Source organism: Oncorhynchus kisutch, unplaced genomic scaffold, assembly GCF_002021735.2.
Source record: "Oncorhynchus kisutch isolate 150728-3 unplaced genomic scaffold, Okis_V2 Okis01b-Okis20b_hom, whole genome shotgun sequence".
NCBI lineage: Eukaryota > Metazoa > Chordata > Actinopteri > Salmoniformes > Salmonidae > Oncorhynchus > Oncorhynchus kisutch.
Genome location: NW_022261978.1, coordinates 1,230,895 through 1,253,513, shown reverse-complemented (window position 1 = coordinate 1,253,513; position 22,619 = coordinate 1,230,895). Strand labels below are relative to the sequence as shown.

Sequence of the window (22,619 nt, the reverse complement as noted above, 5' to 3'; positions counted from 1 at the left end):
TTTATTGACATAGTCATGAAAAAATGTGAAGAATGTAATTAACGGGCTTTGATAAAAAACATGCCTCTGGGGTCAAAATGACCCCAGTCGGTAGTATGAGGGTTGACCATGTACATCCCAGTCAGCACATTGTATTGGATCTGTATAAAGACCACATTGAAAATGGGCTGCATTTTCCCTCTTGAATTTTTTTTTTAGGCACAAATGAAGAAATGCAACTAGCTATGTGGTCACATTTTATAATTAGATACATAAAATACAGTACATCTTTTTTTCTGACATGCTGTTGATGCGTGTTATTGTCTTAAATCCCTGACTAGGCTACTTTATAAATGTGTCAATCAACCACAGAACTCACACTTCTTGTTTCTATGCCCTGCTACGCCAGTAAGTTCACTCACTGTACAATACCTCTCCTCTTCACTCTGTAAGTACGCTACAGTATATTATATCGTTTAGTTTTTTAATGTTATTGTTATTATCATTGTTATTATTTGATGTTTTAGCCATAAATCACATGGCACGACTTACTGAATCATTTAACTTTTTGTTTAGTTTTGACCTGTGTTTAGGTTGTTACATCAGGGCCAGTATCATGAAGTGTCTCAGAGAAGGAGTGCTGATCTAAGATCAGGTCCCCCTGGTCCATATAATAATGATCTATAAAGTTAAACTGATCCTAGATGAGCACTCTTAGTCTACTCTGAGACACTTGGACCCTGGACTGGTTTAATGTATCAGGTGGAGTTATTCACCATCTATAGAGTGAGTTGTTGTTTATGTTTCTAAGACTGCAGGGTGGGAGATGCAACAATGGCCTTGAGAACAGCAGGAAGTGTGTTGGGGGTCTTTGTCTGGTCTGTAGCAGGTCTGGTCTCATTCATAATGTTTTAGTAATGTTATCTTAATGTTATTCTGTGTGTTCAGTGACATCGTCTGTTAGGGATTTATCTTTCACACCTCACTGAGTGATGCTTATGTGTGGTTTCCATTCACACTCAACTCAGAAACTACAGGACGGCAACAAAGTGTGGACAAACCCTACTGTCAGTGTAAGCCAATGGACCTTTGCTTAATGTAATATCCTTGTGTTGTGTGACTATGTGTTTCAGTTGTACTGGGTCAGGATGGCTGGAGTGTTACATACACCACTCAGAGTATCTGTACCTTGAAGGGGTCAACAGTGGAGATGTCCTGCTCTTACACATATCCCAGTGGTTATATCGTCACATCAACCTTCTGGTTCACAAAAAATGATGCTGAGGGGAATCCTGTTAGTCTGAGTGATGACGCAGACTACAAAGCTCGTGTGACGTATCATAAAGATAACAAGAATGACTGCACTCTGAGAATCACAGACCTGAGAGAGAGTGACTCAGCTACGTACAAGTTCAGATTTATAACAGATCAGACCGGAGGGAGATTTACTGGCAACCCTGGAGTCACTCTGTCTGTCACAGGTACAGTGATATTCTTCTGTCAATTTAGTTCTGGAAATTGTAGTGTTTTGTCTTCATGATGACTAATGGTTGTAATGTGTTGTGATCTCCTCCAGATCTGCAGGTGAAGGTGACTCCTTATTCAGTTGTATCAGCGTGGAAGACACTGACTTGCACCACCTGTGTTCTGACTGACAACCCCACCTACATCTGGTACAAGAACGGACAGATAGTAACTGACAACACTTCTCCCTATTCAGTCTACCCTGATGCTGCAGACAGCTACTCCTGTGCTGTAAAATCCAATGAGGATCTCCACACTCCTGCAGTGTGTGAGTATGGATTCAACTCAGTATTCTAGTAGAACGTTTCAAGTATATCTATTCTGTCTCCTAAACAGTCCTCACAGTTATCTAACATAACTAACATAGGATTATTGCAGGTCATGATTGTGTAAGTAATGTCCTCTTGTCATTATGGTTCAGGTGTTCAGGATCAGAGCTGCAACAGAGTAACTTATATTGACAAGAGTATCTGTGCCTTGAAGGGGTCATCAGTGGACATATCCTGTACTTATTCCAGTTATCATCCGATCAAAACAACATTCTGGTTTAGAAGTGATAAGTCGGTCCCTGAGGACCTAACCAGAGACCCAGAGTATGCAGGTCGGGCCCTGGAGAGCCTTCACTCCACCCTGAGAATCACGGATCTGAGAGAGAGCGACTCAGCTGAGTATAAATTCAGATTCAACACACAGATCTCAGGATGGGGGTACAGCTTCCCTGGAACAATTCTGTCTGTCACAGGTAACACTACACTTACAGAACATTATGATATACCGGTAATACTACACGTACAGAACATTATGATATACTGGTAATTCCACACTTACAGAACATTATGAAATACTGGCAGTACTACACTTACAGAACATTATGATATACTGGTAATACTACACTTACATTATTATATACAGGTAATACTACACTTACAGAACATGATGATATACTGGTAATACTACACTTCCAGAACATTATGATATACTGGTAATACTACACTTCCAGAACATTATGATATACTGATAATACTACACTTACAGAACATTATGATATACTGGTAATACTACACTTACAGAACATTATGATATACTGGTAATACTACACTTACATAACATTATGATATACTGGTAATACTACACTTCCAGAACATTATGATATACTGGTAATACTACATGTACAGAACATTATGATATACTGGTAATACTACACTTACATTATTATATACAGGTAATAGTACACATACAGAACATTATGATATACTGGCAGTACTACACTTCCAGAACATTATGATATACTGGTAATACTACACTTACAGAACATTATGATATACTGGTAATAGTACACTTACAGAATTGTATAATATACTGGTAATACTACACTTACAGAACATGATGATATACTGGTAATACTACACTTACAGAACATGATGATATACTGGTAATACTACACTTACAGAACATTATGATATACTGGTAATAGTACACTTACAGAATTGTATAATATACTGGTAGTATTACAGAACATTATGATATACTGGTAATACTACACTTACAGAACATGATGATATACTGGTAATAGTACACTTACAGAATTGTATAATATACTGGTAGTATTACAGAACATTATGATTTACTGGTAGTACTATATTTACATAACATTATTCTATAGTGTAACTACTTTATCTCTAGTAGCATTGGGGCGGCAGGTAGCCTAGTGATTAGAGCATTAGACCAGTAACTGAAAGGTTGCTGGATCGAATCCCTAAGCTGACAAGGTAAAACATCTGTTCTGTCCCTGAACAAGGCAGTTAACCTCTGTTCCCTGGTGTCATTGTAAATAAGAATTTGTTCTCAACTGACTTGCCTAGTAAAATAAAGGTGACATAAATACAAATGAGGTGTAAATATTGAGGGTTGTTCTTTTCTGTTTTTATTCTCTCCTCATTCAGACCTGCAGGTGAAGGTGACTCCTGCTGCAGAGGGACAGAAGACACTGACCTGTAGCACCACCTGTACTCTGACTGACAACCCCACCTACATCTGGTACAGGAACGGACAACGTCTAGATGAGTCTACTTCCCTGCAATACTCTGTCAATAATTCTTATTCAGACAGTTACTCCTGTGCTGTAAAAAGCCATGAGGATATCCAAGCTCCTGCAGTGTGTGAGTGTGAATGCAATTAGTTCTCTACTTAACAAGTATCAATCATTTAAGGCCAACGAGAAGGGACAAATAAAATAGAAATGACAACGTCCTACACTCTTAGAAAATAAGGATACAGTATTTTTCCCTGGGGTACAAAAATATAAAAATACACATCATGTACCTTCAAAGTTACACATAATGATCTCACATGGTACTGTTAGGTACCTTTTAGGGTACATGTGAGGATAAAGAGTTTATTGATACATTTTGTACCCCATATTTCAACTATAAAAGGTACAATAATCGGTAATAATTTACTTTATCAAAAAATAAATATTGACCATATTAAATTATCATTGTAATTGCGCACCTATTGATGTCAGACATGCACCTAACCAAATGCTCTGTTGCTGATGACTGGGATGAATTCAGGAGCAGGATAAGACACCCTCTTTTGACTGATGACTGATATAAGGGCATGTACGTCACAGGCCTATCTGGCTGATATGATTATCATGGTCATAACGCTTCTTGACAGTGTCATAAAGTGTATTTTCTTCATCCAAGTGACACAGGATGGTCGTAATGCTTCCTGACAGTGTCATAACATGTTTTTTTATACAAGTTATCTAAAATATGGAAAGAAACATGACTGTAAATAATTCATTACAACAACAAAGGATTTAAGAGACAAACTCTCAAATGAAAGGAAACGTCTTGGCAGGGAATTTTTTAACATTTAATAAATGTTACTGTAGGTGCCATAACCAGCCATAAAGTAACGCAATATATGTCATAAAAGGTGTCAATATATGCATCATGACAGTGTTCTCCATATTATGACAGGTTATGACAAGTTATGTCAGCTGTTAGGACATAATAAGACATGGTTATCACTGTGTCATAAAGTGTTAGGACACTGGGTGTCAAGTAAAGTGTTACCCAATCATCACACTCTCACTCTCAAATAAAGGTCTACAATGTGAAGGTGCATTTCTGTTTCCCAGGGTACAAACATATTTTGTGTATCCTAAATACCCTTAAAGTACAACTATGAATCTTTCCCACCTAAAATGAGGTAGATGTTTGTTACTGGGGGTGGCACTCTAAAAAGGCAAATTTGTACCGTCATTATTATCATCATTATATTTCCCAGCATGCTCTACTACAGGTTGATCAACTTAAAAAATATATATATCTGTGTTTTTGCATGTACATTGATTGATTGATTAATCTACACAGATTAATTTTATGCTATGCTAAAATAAATAATGTACATTTTTCTAAACTAATCCAATCAGCTTTGTTAGATTTTTTTCAACCGTTACTAAAATGGTTATTCCAGTTTAAATGGCTTAGGGAGTCTCCTCACAATGTTCCTACACCTGACAGTCATTATGAATGCAGATGGCGTGTGAATAATATTCAAAATGTTGGATATCCTAACTCTGGCTGGATTCCAATAGGAATGACAAATCACAATGCAAGCCAGCTTTTTCAGAAATCCCGGTTGGAAGATTTCTGAAATGGGAGAAAATTTGTTAAAATCTGGGAATTTGGGGAAAGTTACTTGATTTTTTTGAGCCTACTTGCAGGCCTGATGTGGCCTGTAAACCACGAATTTCAAGCCACTGTATTAGAGTAAAACTAGTCTTCAAAATAAGGCCTCATGAGATGTGTAATGTATTGTCATAAAGAGTTTCATTTTAATAATATATACGCCTAGGAACTCAGGACTGAAAATGTACGAATTCAACAACCATGTCTCCGTCACTAACAAGTAACTCTACAATTCACTCAAACTGGATAATTATATTGGAGGCATGGCTTAGTGGGTGCATGGTGTTCAGATAGTTATTTTTGGCCACCCATGAGTGGAAGTGTTGTACCAGTTTAAGTGATCTATGGTAGAGGTACAGTTTTGCCACAGACAAGGAATAAATAGCTTTGCAATGCTTTTGTACCTGTGGCGAAAGGTACAATCTGTGTTATGAACTGGGGTACAATCATGTACAGAACCAGTCAAGGTTTGGACACCTTCTCATTCAAGGGTTCTTCTTTCTCTGTACTATTTTCTACATTGTAGAATAATGTGTGCAAGGCTGTCATAAAGGCAAAGGGTGGTTACTTTGAAGAATCTGAAATATAAAATATATTTTGATTTGTCTAACACTGTTTCAACTACATGATTCCATGTGATATTTCATAATTTTGATGTCTTCACTATTATTATACAATGTAGAATTTAGTAAAAATAAAGAAAAACCCTTGAAGTAGGTGTGTCTTAACTTTTGACTGGTACTGTACCAATAACCAGTGGTGGTTCGAGCTTGTATGCCCCCCCCCTAAAAAACAAAACGCCATCCTGGGCTAACTGTAATTTTTATACAGACATTTGGAACAACACAAATATAAAATCATTTAAAAAACATTTAAAACTGTAGAAATATAAAAAATACATACACAAATAAGTAACAAAGACAAATAGAAACACATTTTAGTATTTAAATACAAATAAAAAAGAATCAAATTATTACCCTGTTGCTAACAAATAAACCACACAAATATAACTACATTACACAAATCCTATATCACACAAATACACAAATAGAATAACACACTTATAAAGAAGAGAACCTGATTATTACACTATTGCACTTCAAACAAGAAACACACAAACTAAAGTATACAACTAAGTGCATTACTAATTGCATTAGTACTGAGGCAATTCAGACAAGGTTCATTGACCCACAGTCCCACATGGTGACATGATATCATTGACCCACAGTCCCACACGGTGACATGATATCATTGACGTGACGTGCGAATGTGGGATAGAAAACCGATCGCTCAAATGTCACCATTCCAATTATTATTTTAGTTTTTTTGTTTTGTGCGGGTTCCCCGTGCCGCCCCCAGCAAGATGCTGCCCCAGGCGGCTGCCTTGAGGTTTTGAGGTCCATTGTGTAGAAAATAGTTTCATAAATCAAGGCTTTGATAAACAGAGGGTACACTGGTGGCACTTGCTGGTCCAAATTATTTAGAGCAGCTAAATTATTATTGTTGACGCACCACACCCCATACAGCATATGTCTTCTACCAAACCAGTACCAAACTAACCTGGTGGTTGTTCGGCGAAATGAAGATTTGGACGTCATTGATCATGTGTTTCTGATAAAGTGATACAGGCATCGGCACGCTGCTTCGAAATACACCGCGTAGCTGTTTCTACACATGCCTCGGAGCTATGGTATCAAACGTAACATCACCACCGATAACTAAAAGTACAAAGGAGGAGCTATGGTATCAAACGTAACATCACCACCGATAACTACAAGTACAAAGGAGGAGCTTACAGGGTACCACCCCAGAGACATGTGTTTGTACCCTGTTAGCAACAAATCTAAACCTTTATTTCTGAGTGTAGATATATGTCTATATTTAATTTGAATTTTAAATGAACATGTCCAATACATCTAAAACATTGAGTCTCATTTTGGTTTCAGGAATTGATCAGCTACATTTTGTTTCAGGTGTTGTGGGTGAGAGCTGTATGAATGTGACTTACACCCATCAGAGTATCTGTGCTTTGAAAGGGTCAACAGTGGACATATCGTGCTTTTACACACATCCCAGTTGGCATAACGTCACAGAAGTGTCCTGGTTCAGCAAATGGGAGACTGGTGTAACTAACGATCTGAGCCAGGACCCAGAGTATACAGATCGTGTGGAATACCATCGACAAACAGACAAGGACTCCACTCTAAAAATCACAGACCTGAGGGAAAGAGACTCAACTGAGTACAAGTTCAGATTTAAAACAGTTCATGCAGAATGGGGATATACCTTCTCTGGAACAACTCTGTCTGTCACAGGTGTGTACTTTATACTCTACACTCTTAGAAAAAAAGGTGTTATGTAGAACCTAAAAAGGTTATTTGGCTGTCCTCATAGGATAACCCTTTGAAGAACAGTTTTGGGATCCATGTAGAACCCTAAGGGTTCTACATGGAACACAAAATGGTTCTACCTGAAACAGAATAGGGTTCTACCTGGAACCAAAATAGGGTTATCTTATGGGGATAGTCGAAGAACCCTGTTTTTCTAAGACTGTTTACATTAATTGATGTATGTTGTATTTATCTGGTCCAATAACAGGAGACAATAACCAGAGAAAATATGTAATTTACTCCTTATTCACAATCTTTCAGGTCTGCAGGTGGAGATGACTCCTGCCACAGTGACTGAGGGACAGAGAGTGACACTGGACTGTAGGACCGTCTGTACTCTGACTGATAACCCCAACCCCTCCTACATCTGGTACAAGTTAGGCCAGCGCCTCACCAACCAAAATAACAGCCTGATCCTCAACCCAGTCAGCAGTGAGGATGCAGGCAGATACTCCTGTGCTGTAGAAGGCTTTGAGGATCTCCACTCACCTGAAGAGACTCTCACTGTCAAATGTGAGGATTTTTATTGTATTCTTTACTAAATAACATCATCAGCTACTGATGGTCCTTACTGCATGTGCTTACACTCTTTCTGTCATTCAGATGGCCCAAAGAACACACTGGCATCAATCCATCTCTCTGATGAAATACTGGAGGGCAGTTCAGTGACTCTGACCTGCATCAGTGATGCCAACCCACCTGTTGGCAAATACACCTGGTACAAGAAGATTGGAGCCCACTATCAGTCTTTCTCCCATGGGAACACAGAACTACAGCATGTCTTCAGTCACATCCAGTCATCTGACACTGGGGAGTACTACTGTGAAGCCCGGAATGAGATGGGGACAGACAGGTCTGAGTCTATCAACATCGATGTGAAATGTGAGTAAAGTACAACTCAATGTTGAAATGTTGGAATCAGTTTAAATGTAAATGAATCCATAAAGCATAGCACAGCCAACATCAGTTCCTTTGAATGTTTTGTGTAAGTGAATCATCTATTGGATAGTTATTTGACTGAACTCATGTTTCTTTTACACCAGATGGCCCAAAGAGCACCTTAGTGTCAGTCAGTCCCTCTGGTGACATAGTGGAGGGCAGTTCAGTGACTCTGACCTGCAGCAGTGATGCCAACCCACCTGTGCAGAGTTATGCCTGGTACAAGAATGGAAGTGTCTATCAGAGTATCTTCTATGGGAACACAGAACCACAGCAGGTTTTCAGCCAAATCAAGTCATCTGACACTAGACAGTACTACTGCTGGGTCTCGAATGGAATTAGTACGGACAGGTCTCCATCTTTAGACATCGATGTTAAATGTGAGTAAAACATGAGAGTAGCTCAGTGTTTGAATGTTAGCCTGGGTAAGAAAAGGGGGAGGGGTGGGTGTCTTTGTTAACAACAGCTGGTATCTCTAATGTTAAGGAAGTCTTTCTCCCCTGAGTTAGAATACCCCGAGCTGCAGACCACACTATTTACCAAGAGAGTTTTCATCCATATTTATCGTAGCTGTCTATTTACCACCACAAACCGATGCTGACACTAAAACCACACTCAACAAGCTGTATAGGGCCATAAGCAAACAAGAAAAAGACCATCCAGAGGTGATGTTTCTCATGGCTGGTTGTGTCCAACTAGAGGCGTCACAACTCTATGTTACCATTAATTCACACACAGAAATGCATACTCTTCCTCACCCTCCTTTAGGCAAATCTGACCATAACTCTTATACTCCTGATTCCTGCTTACAATAAAAAACTCAAACAGGAAGTTCCAATGACACGCTAAATACGAAAGTGGTCTGATGAAGTGGAAGCTAAGCTACAGGACTGTTTTGCTATCACAGACTGGAATATGTTTCAGGATTAATCTGATAACTTTGAGGAGTTTACCACATCAGTCACCGGTTTCATTAATAAGTGCACCAGCGACTTCATCCCTACAGTGACCGTACGTACATATCCCTACCAGAAGCCATTGATTGCAAGCAACATCCATGCTGAGCTAAAGGCTAGAGCTACCCCTTTCAATGAGCGGGACACTAATCCAGACGCTTATAAGAAATCCTGCTACTACGTCCAACGAGCCATCAAACAGGCAAAGCGTCAGTCCCGGATGAAGATCGAATCGTACTATGTCGGCTCTGACTCTCGTCGGCTGTGGCAGGGTTTGAAAACTATCACGGAATACAAAGGGAAACCCAGCCACGAGCTGCCTAGTGATGTGAACCTATCAAATGTGCTAAATACCTTCTTTGCTCTCTTTGAGGAGAGCAATACTGAACCATACATGAGAGAACCAGCTGTTCCGGATGACTGTGTAATCTCGCTCACCGTAGCTGATGTGAGTAAGACTTTTAAACAGGTTAACATCCACAAGGCCGCGGGCCGGACGGCCGTGGGGCTGAGAGCATGCGCGGACCAGCTGGCAAGTGTCTTCACTGACATTCCAACGTCTCCCTGACCCAGTTTGTAATACCTGCTTGTTTCAAGCAGACCACCATAGTCCCTGTGCCCAAGAACCCCAAAATAACCAGTCTAAATTGTTATTACCCTGTAGCACTTACATCTCTAGCCATGAAATGCTTTGAAAAGCTGGTCATCACTCACATCACTCACAACACATCCCAGACACAATGGACGCACTCCAATTCGCATACCATTCCAACAGATCCACAGCTGACACAATCTCTATTGCACTCCACACAGCCCTCTCCCACATGGACAAGAGGAACACCTATGTTAGAATGCTATTCATTGACTACAGCTCAGCGTTCAACACCATAGTGCCCTCCAAGCTCATCACTAAACCCAGGACCCTGTGACTGAACACCTCCCTCTGCAACTGGATTGTATACTTCCTGACGGGCCGCCCCCAGGTGGTGATGGTAGGTAGCAACACAGCCGCCATCCGCCTCAACACAGGGGCCCATCATGGGTGAGTGCTTAGTCCCCTACTGTACTCCCTGTTCATCCATGACTCCATGGCCTCACACGACTCCAACGCCATCATTAAGTTTACTGACGACACAACAGTGGTAGGCCTGATCACCAACGACGATGAGACAGCCTATAGGGAGGAGATTAGTGAATGGGCAGTGTGGTGCCAGGACAACATCCTCTCCCTCAATGTGAGCAAGACAAATAAGCTGAACGTGGACTACAGGAAATGAATTGCAGAGCACGCCCCTTCCACATCGACGGGGCTGTACTGTAGTTGAGAGGGTCAAGAGCTTCAAAATTCTAGGTGTCCACATCACTGTAAGTAATTAACATGGTCCACACACACCAACACAGTCTTGAAGAAGGCACGACAAATGAAAAGATTTGTCATGGACCCTCAGATCTTCCAAAATTACTACAGCTTCAGCATTGAGAGCATCTTGACTGGCAGCATCACTGCTTGGTATGGTAACTGCTTGGCATCCAACCGCAAGGTCCCTGCCATTCAGGACCTCTATACCGGTCAGTGACAAAGAATGGCCCTAAAAATTATCAAAGATTCTGGTTACCCAAGTGATAGAATGTTCTCATCGCTATTGCATGGCAAGCTCTACCGATGCACCAAGTCTGAAACCAACAGGACCCTGAATAGTTTCTACCCACATGCCACGAGACTCCTAAATACTGTAGTTAACCAAATAGCTTCCCGGACTATCAGCATTGACCGTTTTTGCAGTCTTTTGACTCATCACATTCGCTGCTGCTACTGTGCATTTTCTATCCCGTTTCTTATTCAATTTAACCCTGCATACACTATATATGCTTAAGTATGTGGACACCCCTTCTAATTGCTGAATTTGGCTATTTCAGCCACATCCATTGCTGAAAGGTTTATAAAACAAACATTGGTATTAGAATGGCCTTACTGAAGAGCTCAGTGACTTTCAACATGGAACCGTCATAGGATGCCACCTTTCCAACAAGTCAGTTTGTCAACTTTCTGACATGCTAGAGCTGCCACGGCCAACTATATGTGCTGTTATTGTAAAGAGGAAATGTCTAGGAGCAACAACAGCTCAGCCGCTAAGTGGTAGGCCACACAAGCTCACAGAACGGGAAATACTTACGCTACAGCATACAATGACATTGAAAACGATTCTGTTCTTCCAACTTTGTGGCAACAGTTTGGGAAGGCCCTTTCCTGTTTCAGCATGACAATGCCCACGTGCACAAAGTTAGGTCCATACAGAAATGGTTTGTCGAGATCGGTGTAGAAGAACTTGACCGGCCTGCACAGAGACCTGACTTCAACCTCATCGAACTCCTTTGGGATGAATTGAAACGCCGACTGTGAGCCAGGCCTAATCCCCCAACATCAGTGCCCAACTTCACTAATGCTCTCGTGGCTGCATGGAAGCAAAACTCCAACATCTACTGGAAAGCCTTCCCAGAAGAGTGGAGGCCTATGGAATATAAAGTGGAGGTTGTTCAGTGAACTACGCTTGCATAATGAGAAGCCTAACCCTTACCTGAAGCTTACAACCATTTGCTAATACCTAGCTTTTAGTGCAATGGGCTAACACAGTCTTGTGACGCATAGACAACCAGTGTTTAGCATCTGGTTGGTCACATAAAGCACCTTTCCAAATGTGTTTCTTTTAATGTTTTGACTAGTTAATGTTCTCTGACCTGTCAATGTCATGTTATCTTTGAATCGTCTGATAACTGATGCAAGGTCTTGATTGCCCTATTGTCACATGATAACCCCCTCCACACATTATTCCTTACCAGTTGCCCCCAAAAGCACCTCAGTGTCAGTCAGTCCCTCTGGTGAAATAGTGGAGGGCAACTCTGTCACTCTGACCTGCAGCAGTGATGCCAACCCACCTGTGGACAAATACACCTGGTACAAGACGAATGTGACCTCACCAAAAGCATCAGGACAGAGTTACAGCATCACTAACATCATCTCTGAGGACAGAGGAGAATATTACTGTGAGACTGAGAATAAATATGGACGTCTCACCTCTTCCCCTGTATTTGTGGACGTTCAGTGTAAGTACATCTTTAACGTTTTCCTCATACTTGTAAACTGCTAAAATGATGAGAAATCAAGAAACATTTTACTATACAACATCTACATCTGTCAATATGTATTTTCACAATGGCAATGTAATTATTTCTAACTGACCTGTAAAATCTGCTGGTTTACCTTATTCACTAAATCTAATCTCTTCAGAAAGCCAAGATAAGGTCTACACTTGTTGTATTCGGTGCATGTGACAAATAAAGTTTGATTTGATAATAGTATAACCAAGATGTTAATGACTTTATATTGGACCTTTGTCAGATGACCCAAAGAACACCTCAGTGTCAGTCAGTCCCTCTGGTGAAATAGTGGAGGGCAGTTCAGTGACTCTGACCTGCAGCAGTGATGCCAACCCACCTGTGAAGCGTTATACCTGGTACAAGACGAATGGCCATCAGTCTGTCTCCTATGGGAACACAGAACCACAGCAAGTCTTCAACCAAATCAAGTCATCTGCCACTGGAGAGTTCTACTGTGAGGCCTGGAATGGGATTAAAACAGGGAGGTCTGAGTCAATCAACCTGGATGTGAAATGTGAGTAAAGTACAGATCAATCTTGGAATGTTGGAATCAGTTTAATGAAATCAATAATTTTAACTGAATTATACTAAACGATAATCATAGCCGAAATCTCTTTATTTTAATGTTTTGTGTAACTGAGTAATCTTTTGGATAGTTCTCTGACTGAACTAATGTTTATTTTACACCAGATGGCCCAAAGAACATCTCAGTGTCAACCAATCTCTCTGGTGAAATAGTGGAGGGCAGTTCAGTGACTCTGACCTGCAGCAGTGATGCCAACCCACCTGTGGACAAATACACCTGGTACAAGAAGAACGTAACCTCACCAAAAGCATCAGGACAGAGTTACAGCATCACTAACATCAGCTCTGAGGACAGAGGAGAATATTACTGTGAGGCTGAGAATATATATGGACGACTCAACTCTTCCCCTGTATTTGTGGACGTTCAGTGTACGTACATCTTTAACATTTTGGTCATACTTAAACTGCTTAAATAATGATGAGTCAAAAAACATTTTAATATACACATTTCGGAATATGTATTTTCACAATGTTAATGTAATTATTTCAAACTGACCTGTAAAATCTACTGGTTTACTTTATTTGGTAAATCTAATGTTTTCAGAAAGAAAAAGATAATATACAGTACAAGTCAATAGTTTGGACACACCTACTCATTCCAGGGTTTTTCTTTATTTTTACTATTTTCGACATTGTAGAATAACAGTAACGACATCAAAAGTATGAAATAACACATATGGAATATTTTAGTAACCTAATTCTTTTTTTACAAATCAAAATGTATTTTATATTTGAGATTCTTCAAAGTAGCAACCCTTTGCCTTGATGACAGCTTTGCACACTCTTGACATTCTCTCAACCAGCTTCATGAGGTATTCACCTGGAATGCATTTCAATGAATTAATAGCTGTGCCTTGTGGAATTTATAATGGTCTTTTATCAGATGGCCCAAAGAACACCTCAGTGTCAGTCAGTCCCTCTGGTGAAATAGTGGAGGGCAGTTCAGTGACTCTGACCTGCAGCAGTGATGCCAACCCACCTGTGAAGCGTTATACCTGGTACAAGAAGATTGGCTATCAGTCTGTCTCCTATGGGAACACAGGACCACAGCAAGTCTTCAACCAAATCCAGTCATCTGACACTGGAGAGTACTACTGTGAGGCTTGGAATGGGATGAAGACAGGGAGGTCTGAGTCAATCAACATCGATGTGAAATGTGAGTAAAGTACAGATCAGTGTTGGAATGTTGGAATCAGTTTAATGAAGTCAATAATTTGCATTAATCCTAAACCATATCAAAGCCCAAATCTCTTTATTTTACTGTTTCATGTAAGTGAATAATCTTTTGGATCACTGACTGAACTCCTGTTTCTTTTTACACCAGATGGACCAAAGAACACCTCAGTGTCAGTCAGTCCCTCTGGTGAAATAGTGGAGGGCAGTTCAGTGACTCTGACCTGCAGCAGTGATGCCAACCCACCTGTGGAGAGTTACACCTGGTGGTACAGGAAGAATGGAGGTGACAATCAGAGTATGACAGGACCACAGCTTTTCTTCAATCAAATCCAGTCATCTGACACTGGAGAGTACTACTGTGAGGCCTGGAATGGGATGAAGACAGGGAGGTCTGAGTATATCGACATTGATGTGAAATGTGAGTAAAGTACAGATCAGTGTTGGAATGTTGGAGAAACTATCTAAAATGTATCAACCATTTGAACGGCATTGGTCCTAAAGCAGAGCATAAGGCTGTTAGTCCTAGATTCACATTGGTCCTGAAGCAGAGCATAAGGCTGTTAGTCCTAGATTCACATTGGTCCTAAAGCAGAGCATAAGGCTGTTAGTCCTAGATTCACATTGGTCCCAAAGCAGAGCATAAGGCTGTTAGTCCTAGATTCACATTGGTCCCGAAGCAGAGCATAAGGCTGTTAGTCCTAGATTCACATTGGTCCCAAAGCAGAGCATAAGGCTGTTAGTCCTAGATTCACATTGGTCCTAAAGCAGAGCATAAGGCTGTTAGTCCTAGATTCACATTGGTCCTGAAGCAGAGCATAAGGCTGTTAGTCCTAGTTTCACATTGGTCCTGAAGCAGAGCATAAGGCTGTTAGTCCTAGATTCAATCAGTGTTAATCGGCGACAGCCGACACTCACATAGCTGGTGTTTTGGCGGTGTTGGAGGTGTAACTGCATTGTAGCTGTCTAATTGGTGAGCAGCTGCTCTTGATCATTATCATGAAGACATACCCATCCCAGCTGGTCTTGATCATTATCATGAAGACATACCCATCCCAGCTGGTCTTGATCATTATCATGAAGACATACCCATTCCAGCTGGTCTTGATCATTATCATGAAGACATACCCATCCCAGCTGGTCTCGATCATTATCATGAAGACATACCTATCCCAGCTGGTCTCGATCATTATCATGAAGACATACCTATCCCAGCTGGTCTTGATCATTATCATGAAGACATACCCATCCCACTCCCATTAGAAGTTCACAACGAGAATGGCAATATAGAAATAATGACGCTCAAAGTAAAATCGTGAATTAAAATAATGAGAATTTATATCAGCCTAATTGAGGTGTAGATTACATCTCACATTCCAGTGTTCCAACTTGTAAACAAAGCTGCATGGGATTTCCCTTAAAGCGACTCTGTGCAGCCAATGGCAATGTGCTCTTGAGGTATAGTGCCGGGATTTACTTGTGGATTTGACAGCTCTAATGCAGTTCCAACTACGACACCGCCAAAACAACCGCAATGCAGGTGTCGGCTATCGCAGATGTCATAGAATCTAGGCCGTAATGTATTTTTTTAAAATTATTTACTAGACGGTCCAAAGAACACCTCAGTGTCAGTCAGTCCCTCTGTTGAAATAACGGAGGGCAGTCCAGTGACTCTGACCTGCAGCAGTGATGCCAACCCACCTGTGCAGATTTACATCTGGTACAAGACGAATGGAGCTGAAACCTCAATGAGACATTCTGGATGGAGTTACAGGATCACTAACATCAGCCCTGAGGACAGAGGAGAATACTACTGTCTGGCAGTGAATGAAGTTGGTTGCAAAAGATCAAAGCTTGTTCCTCTAAAGGTTTTGTGTAAGTATTGCAGATCCTCTCCATCTTGTACTCGTGTGGTTTAACAGATATATTTTAAAAACTCAAAATGAAAGTATTGTGACACTACCACTTTGGGACATTCATCTTTCTATCAGGTAAACCAAAGACCACCTCAGTGTCAGTCAGTCCCTCTGGTGAAATAGTGGAGGGCAGTTCAGTGACTCTGACCTGCAGCAGTGATGCCAACCCACCTGTGGACAAATACACCTGGTACAAGAAGAATGGAGCTTCACTGAAAGGATCTGAAAACACCTTCCTCATCACCAACATTAACTCTGAGGACAGTGGAGAATACTACTGTGAGGCTGAGAATGAATATGGAGGTCTCAACTCTTCTACAATTTCTGTAGATGTTCAGTGTAAGTACACCTAACCATCTCATCGTTTGATGAGAGAATCACACATCTTTATATTTCACTCATAGAAGAAACGTCCCTTTTTCAGGACCCTGTCTTTCAAGGATAATTCGTAAAAATCCAAATAACTTCACAGATCTTCATTGTAAATGGTTTAAACACTGTTTCCCATGCTTGTTCAATGAACCATAAACAATTAATGAACATGCACCTGTGGAATGGTCGTTAAGACACTAACAGCTTACAGACGGTAGGCAATTAAGGTCACAGTTCTGAAAAATTAGGACACTAAAGAGGCCTTTCTACTGACTCTGAAAAACACCAAAAGAAAGATGCCCAGGGTCCCTGCTCATCTGCGTGAACATGCCTTAGGCGTGCTGCAAGGAGGCATGAGGACTGCAGATGTGGCCAGGGCAATAAATTGCGATGTCCGTACTGTGAGACGCCCAAGACAGCGCTACAGGGAGACAGGACGGACAGCTGATCGTCCTCGCAGTAGCAGACCACGTGTAACAACACCTGCACAGGATCGGTACATCCGAACATCACACCTGCGGGACAGGTACAGGATGGCAACAACAACTGCCTGAGTTACACCAGGAACGCACAATCCCTCCATTAGTGCTCAGACTGTACGCAATAGGCTGAGAGAGGCTGGACTGAGGGCTTGTAGGCCTGTTGTAAGGCAGGTCCTCACCTGACATCACCAGCAACAACGTCGCCTGTGGGCACAAACCCACTGTCGCTGGACCAGACAGGACTGTCAAAAAGTGCTCTTCACTGATGAGTCGCGGTTTTGTGTCACCAGGGGTGATGGTCAGATTCGCTTTTATCGTCAAAGGAATCAGCGTTACACCGAGGCCTGTACTCTGGAGTGGGATCGATTTGGAGTTGGAGGGTCCGTCATGGTCTGGGGCGGTGTGTCACAGCAGTCATCGGACTGAGCTTGTTGTCATTGCAGGCAATCTTAACGCTGTGCGTTACAGGGAAGACATCCTATTCCTTTCATGAGGTAACCTTCCTGCAGGCTCATTCTGACATGACCCTCCAGCATGACAATGCCACCAGCCATACTGCTCGTTCTGTGCGTGATTTCCTGCAAGACCGGAATGTCAATGTTCTGCCATGGCCAGTGAAGAGCCCGGATCTCAATCCCATTGAGCACGTCTGGGACCTGTTGGATCAGAGGGTGAGAGCTAGAGTATTTCTCCCCAGAAATGTCTGGGAATTTGCAGGTGCCTTGGTGGAAGAGTGGGGTAACATCTCACAGCAAGACCTGGCAAATCTGGTGAAGTCCATGAGGAGGAGATGCACTGCAGTACTTAAATGCAGCTGGTGGCCACACCAGATCCTGACTACTACTTTTGAGTTTGACCCCCCTTTGTTCAGGGAGACATTATTCCCTTTCTGTTAGTCACATGTCTGTGGAACTTGTTCAGTTTATGAATCTCAGTTGTTGAATCTTATGTTCATACAAATAATTTTACGTTAGGTTTGCTGAAAATAAATGCAGTTGACAGTGAGCGGACGTTTCTTTTTTGCTGAGTTTACCTCCAAGTTCCATAATTCTCCTCATGTAAAACACTGTTTTAAAACACTGTATTGGTTCATACTGTCCACCAGATGGCCCAAAGAACACCTCAGTGTCAGTCAGTCCCTCTGGTGAAATAGTGGAGGGCAGTTCAGTGACTCTGACCTGCAGCAGTGATGCCAACCCACCTGTGCAGAATTACACCTGGTACAAGAAGAATGTAACCTCACCAGTATTGTCAGGACAGAATTACAACATCACTAACATCAGCTCTGAGGACAGTGGACATTACTATTGTGAGGCCAGGAATAAAATAGCATCTGAGAACTCCACAGCTCTGAGGATCATTGTAGCAGGTAAAGGTTCATCTTCAATACGCAAAATACACAATTACATGTTTCAATCTAATGTAAATATGGCTTATTACACTTTACTTTTGTGTTGGCTTATACGATTCTCAAGCCTTTAATGTGATTTTCTTTTCAGTTTACAACATACCATGTACTCATATTATTCATATTTTATTATAGGGAAACATACCTCAATTAAGACTGCAGCTGTAGGAATCATAATTGTTGTTCTGGTTCTCATACTCTGTCTCTCTGGCTTCATGTGGTTCAGGTGAGTGAACATTTAGCTTTTATCACTCTGATTTGTTACTAACTTCATTAATCATTAATAAATGAATGTCCAAAACAGGAAGAAGGCATCCAAATCCACCCCTGGCACAATAGAAACAAGAGACACAGCAGACGAGGGACAGGTGAGTCCGTTGGAATCAGAAGATGACTGTGATGACTGTGTATTCTTTGTGGAACTGTGTATTATTTTTCTGCTCATGTTGTCTATACTCTTTCCCCATCAGGGAGACTCTACTCTCCTTTATGACAACATGGCCATGCAGCAGAGACAGCAGTCACCGTCGAGTCAGGATGATGTTCACTACACCAGCGTCCACGTCTCTCCCTCCAAAAACCAGGAAGAGCTTTGTGCTCCATCGTCCAACTGCCTCAACCCCAGAAACAGGACAGAGATGTCCAGTACACTGCTGTGAAATTCAACCTCCCCAGTGCTACCACCCGGTGAGCATATTCTGCATTAAGGTCATTCATATGCTGCAGTTTATTGTGGTAGATGTCATCAATCACCAAAACAGTGACCTCTAGTGATGTAATTTCCAACTTCTTAAAGATCGGTGTTCCGTCAATAGACAGTTGTAAATCATGCAGCGCATTATATCAAGATCACAGATTTTAGAGTAACAACAAATGTCGGTACATAGTCTTATATCGAGTGAAAGCCTTCATTCTTGTTAATATAACTGCACTGTCCAATTTATTGAGGAGCGCTCCTAACAACTAAACCCCTGATGGGTTTTATAAATTCACCTCTGAAGGTGAAATGTGTACATACATTCTGAAATCTTGCTCTGATTTATCATCCCAAGGGTCCCAGAAATAACATGTGTCATTTTGTTAGATAAAATCATTTTTCATATCCTAAAAAGGTCCATATAGCACACAATATCGATGTATTTCATTTTATTTCCACTTGTTCAATTTGTAAAGAAAAAAATCTGTGAACATCTCACCCTAAATGTTGTTTGAATTAGTAAAATCACGTTCGTAAATATTCCTCAGAGATCCTAGAAGGTAACAAGATTTTACTATTTCATTAGGGGTCTAGTATATCCTATAGGACACCATATTTGGTAATGTGGGCGGCCATCACTTGAACAACTGTACGTTTGTTAAATAAGAACCAATCAGGGTCAAAAAAGCTAGCTAGATAGCCAATGAGCTGTGCTTTAGGGGAGTATCCAAAAACCATATATATGTTGTAAAATGTATCTTCTAACCTTGTACGACAGCATCCCTTTTAATTTTGGACACAAATTAAGGATATTCAGAGTTATGTTATGAAAACGGGTTGTTTTGCAGATGCTGAACTTATATGGCTAGTAATACTTGGAAAGCTAAATCAAAGTCCAAGGATTCAGATTTGACGATATTCTTTGCAGAAAAATGGAATATGAATGCGAACGTCTCCTTCACAATTTTCTCAAACGTACCTGGGGAATTCACACTAAAAGTCTTGAGGATCAGTCATACTCCAAGTTATCCATCTGAAACTTTGCACATACACAGATGCCATCTTGTGGACTCTATCGGAATTACAACCAGAGTGATGGATTTAACAGTGACATTTCTCTTGCATTTCAAAGATTGTGGTAAAATAACTGGTTGGTGTTCTCTTTGTATTTTCTACCAGATCTATTGTTATATTCTCCTACATTCAATTCACATTTCCACAAACTTCAAAGTGTTTCCTTTCAAATGGTACCAAGAATATGCATATCCTTGCTTCAGGGCCTGAGCTACAGGCAGTTAGATTTGGGTGTCATTTAGGCGAAAATTTAAAAAAAGGGCGATATCCCATAATATTGTAAACTACCAACCCAATAATGGACAAGGTCATTGCTATGACCTGTCTATAATGACGGAGGGATGTGATGATGAGTTTGAGGAACTGTTCTCAGTGCGTTCCAAATGGTACCCTATTCCTTTAGTGCACTACTGAGCCCTATAGGCTCTGGTCAAAGGTAGTGCACTATAAAGGGTATAGGGTGCTGTCATTTGGGACAAAGATGTGCATAATTTCTGTTTCTCTCTCCTCAGACCCACGGCGGCACAAGCAGCTGAGGAGGACACCTGAGATCTACAGAACAGTCAACAAACCCAGAACCAAGACCACCTGAACACAACAAAACCAAGAACAAACTGTAATATACATTTACATAAGTATTCAGACCTTGGTTGAGGCGCCATTGGCAGCGATTACAGCCTCGAGTGTTCTTGGGTATGATGCTACAAGGTTATACATTTTTTACAGCAAGTACATTTTGTTTCATATGTCTTACGCAAATACATTCAATTCATTTATATACACTTATATAAGTTTGCTAGATTTAAAATATTTGTTTCATTGTTGACTCAAATTTAAATTTAAGGAAATAGTTCTTGATTCAATGTTTCTTATTCATTTTATCATTTTTGTTTTTTTTACTAATGTGTGAAGCGTAAACAAACTTCATCGTCATTGTTTTTACCTTGTTATGACAGTATTTTCATTGGAGAGAAAATTAAGCTTTTAAAATCACAATCTTGTACTGTACATACAGTAACTACAAATACATTTACATTAGTTTGTAGAGCAAGAGTGGTTTATTCACCTTCATAATCATTATTTCCATACAAAATGTACACACACTTTCAGAAGAAGCAAAGTCCAGCTCCTAGACACACAACCAGTTGCATAAAATATTATTTATTGTCATTTTTAAAATGCAGACACAATATGACTCAAACCGAGACAGACTTGTATGCATGGCAGGTCTAAAAAAATTATAATTTGGCCAAATACTCAGGTCAGCTGAAGACTCCTCTTTCACACAAAATGGCCGTTCAGACTTTCGGTATCGCTGAACAATGTCTGCTTTATGTAGCTAACAAGCTGGCTGAGATAGCTAGTTCACTAAATTCATGAGCCACTCCCACGTCAACTCTTAATAACACAGTATTTTTACATGGATGGTTTACTATTTATTTTTAAATATTATTTTACCTTCAATTTTGTGTAAATTCATTGGTATCTTTATCTACTGCCATCTTCTGTTTGAATCGTGTTTGGTTAGGTAGGTAGCCTAGTGGTGAGAGTGTTGGGCCAGTAACAGAAAGGTTGCTGGATCAAATCCCCAAGCTGACAAGGTAAAAATCTGTCATTCTGGCCCTGAACAAGGCAGTTAACCCAGTAGGCTGTCATTTTAAATAAGAACTTGTTCTTAACTGACTTGCATATTAAAGGTTAAATTAAAATCATATGCTGGTTTCCCCTGACTCTGCCCACTTCTTCCTTGACTGGCCATTATAAAAAAAAAAGACCTTGTGAGCATCGTAGATTCACATGTTTCGATCTCAGATTGGATTGTCGCTAGTCAAGTGTCAATCCGGGAAAAAAAAACATTGATGAAAGACATTGAGAAAATGTGACCTGTTTCAGGAAACCAGTCATATGTCACAGGTCAATAATTCACAGGAGAGCCATTTGAACGTAATTTATTTTAAATAAAAATGCATTTTTTGGCAAAAATGCCTTCTTGAACATGTGAACTTTCATGTGCCTTAATAACAAACTTGTATTCCATCTGTAAATACAAATACAATTGTTAAATTACGAGCCTAGTTGGTTTAACCAGAGAAAAAGTCAGCAACCTTCCCGCTAGCCATGATTGGCTAAGATAATGAGTGGGATGGACATGCCGAAAGATGAGTTCAGATTGGTCTGCCATAAGCAGACTTCTGTCTATTTGATCTGGTCAGTAAATCTAGGTAAATCTTATTGCGTAGTAAAACTACTGTTACGAATCCCTTTTG

General features: G+C 40.6%; 1 protein-coding gene across 2 annotated transcripts; it reads left to right on the top strand.

Moving 5' to 3' along the window:
- The first annotated feature begins 378 nt into the window (after positions 1 to 378).
- Positions 379 to 22,206, top strand: LOC109878251 (B-cell receptor CD22-like). Of its 2 annotated transcripts, XM_031811537.1 has the most exons (22): positions 379 to 427; positions 791 to 868; positions 1,113 to 1,460; positions 1,556 to 1,771; positions 1,925 to 2,245; positions 3,447 to 3,662; positions 7,178 to 7,519; positions 7,856 to 8,107; positions 8,198 to 8,476; positions 8,638 to 8,913; positions 12,328 to 12,591; positions 12,887 to 13,159; positions 13,336 to 13,599; positions 14,114 to 14,386; positions 14,555 to 14,824; positions 16,009 to 16,278; positions 16,395 to 16,658; positions 18,279 to 18,542; positions 18,717 to 18,807; positions 18,886 to 18,949; positions 19,052 to 19,268; positions 20,865 to 22,206. In XM_031811537.1, the coding sequence occupies exons 2-21, from the start codon at positions 814 to 816 to the stop codon at positions 19,238 to 19,240; spliced, it is 4,791 nt and encodes a 1,596-aa protein (XP_031667397.1). In that variant the 5' UTR covers positions 379 to 427; positions 791 to 813; the 3' UTR covers positions 19,241 to 19,268; positions 20,865 to 22,206. The 2 variants fall into 2 exon arrangements, with proteins under 2 accessions (XP_031667397.1, XP_031667398.1); XM_031811538.1 differs by lacking the exons at positions 1,925 to 2,245; positions 3,447 to 3,662.
- Positions 22,207 to 22,619: the final 413 nt, after the last annotated feature.

What these genes read in the sequence shown, in the direction of transcription:
- LOC109878251 (XM_031811537.1), top strand. Translation starts at nt 814, where the DNA reads ATGGCCTTGAGAACAGCAGGAAGTGTGTTGGGGGTCTTTGTCTGGTCT. An exon ending in AGTCACTCTGTCTGTCACAG is followed by an intron (nt 1,461 to 1,555) that starts GTACAGTGATAT and finishes GATCTCCTCCAG; the next exon opens with ATCTGCAGGTGAAGGTGACT. An exon ending in AATTTCTGTAGATGTTCAGT is followed by an intron (nt 16,659 to 18,278) that starts GTAAGTACACCT and finishes ACTGTCCACCAG; the next exon opens with ATGGCCCAAAGAACACCTCA.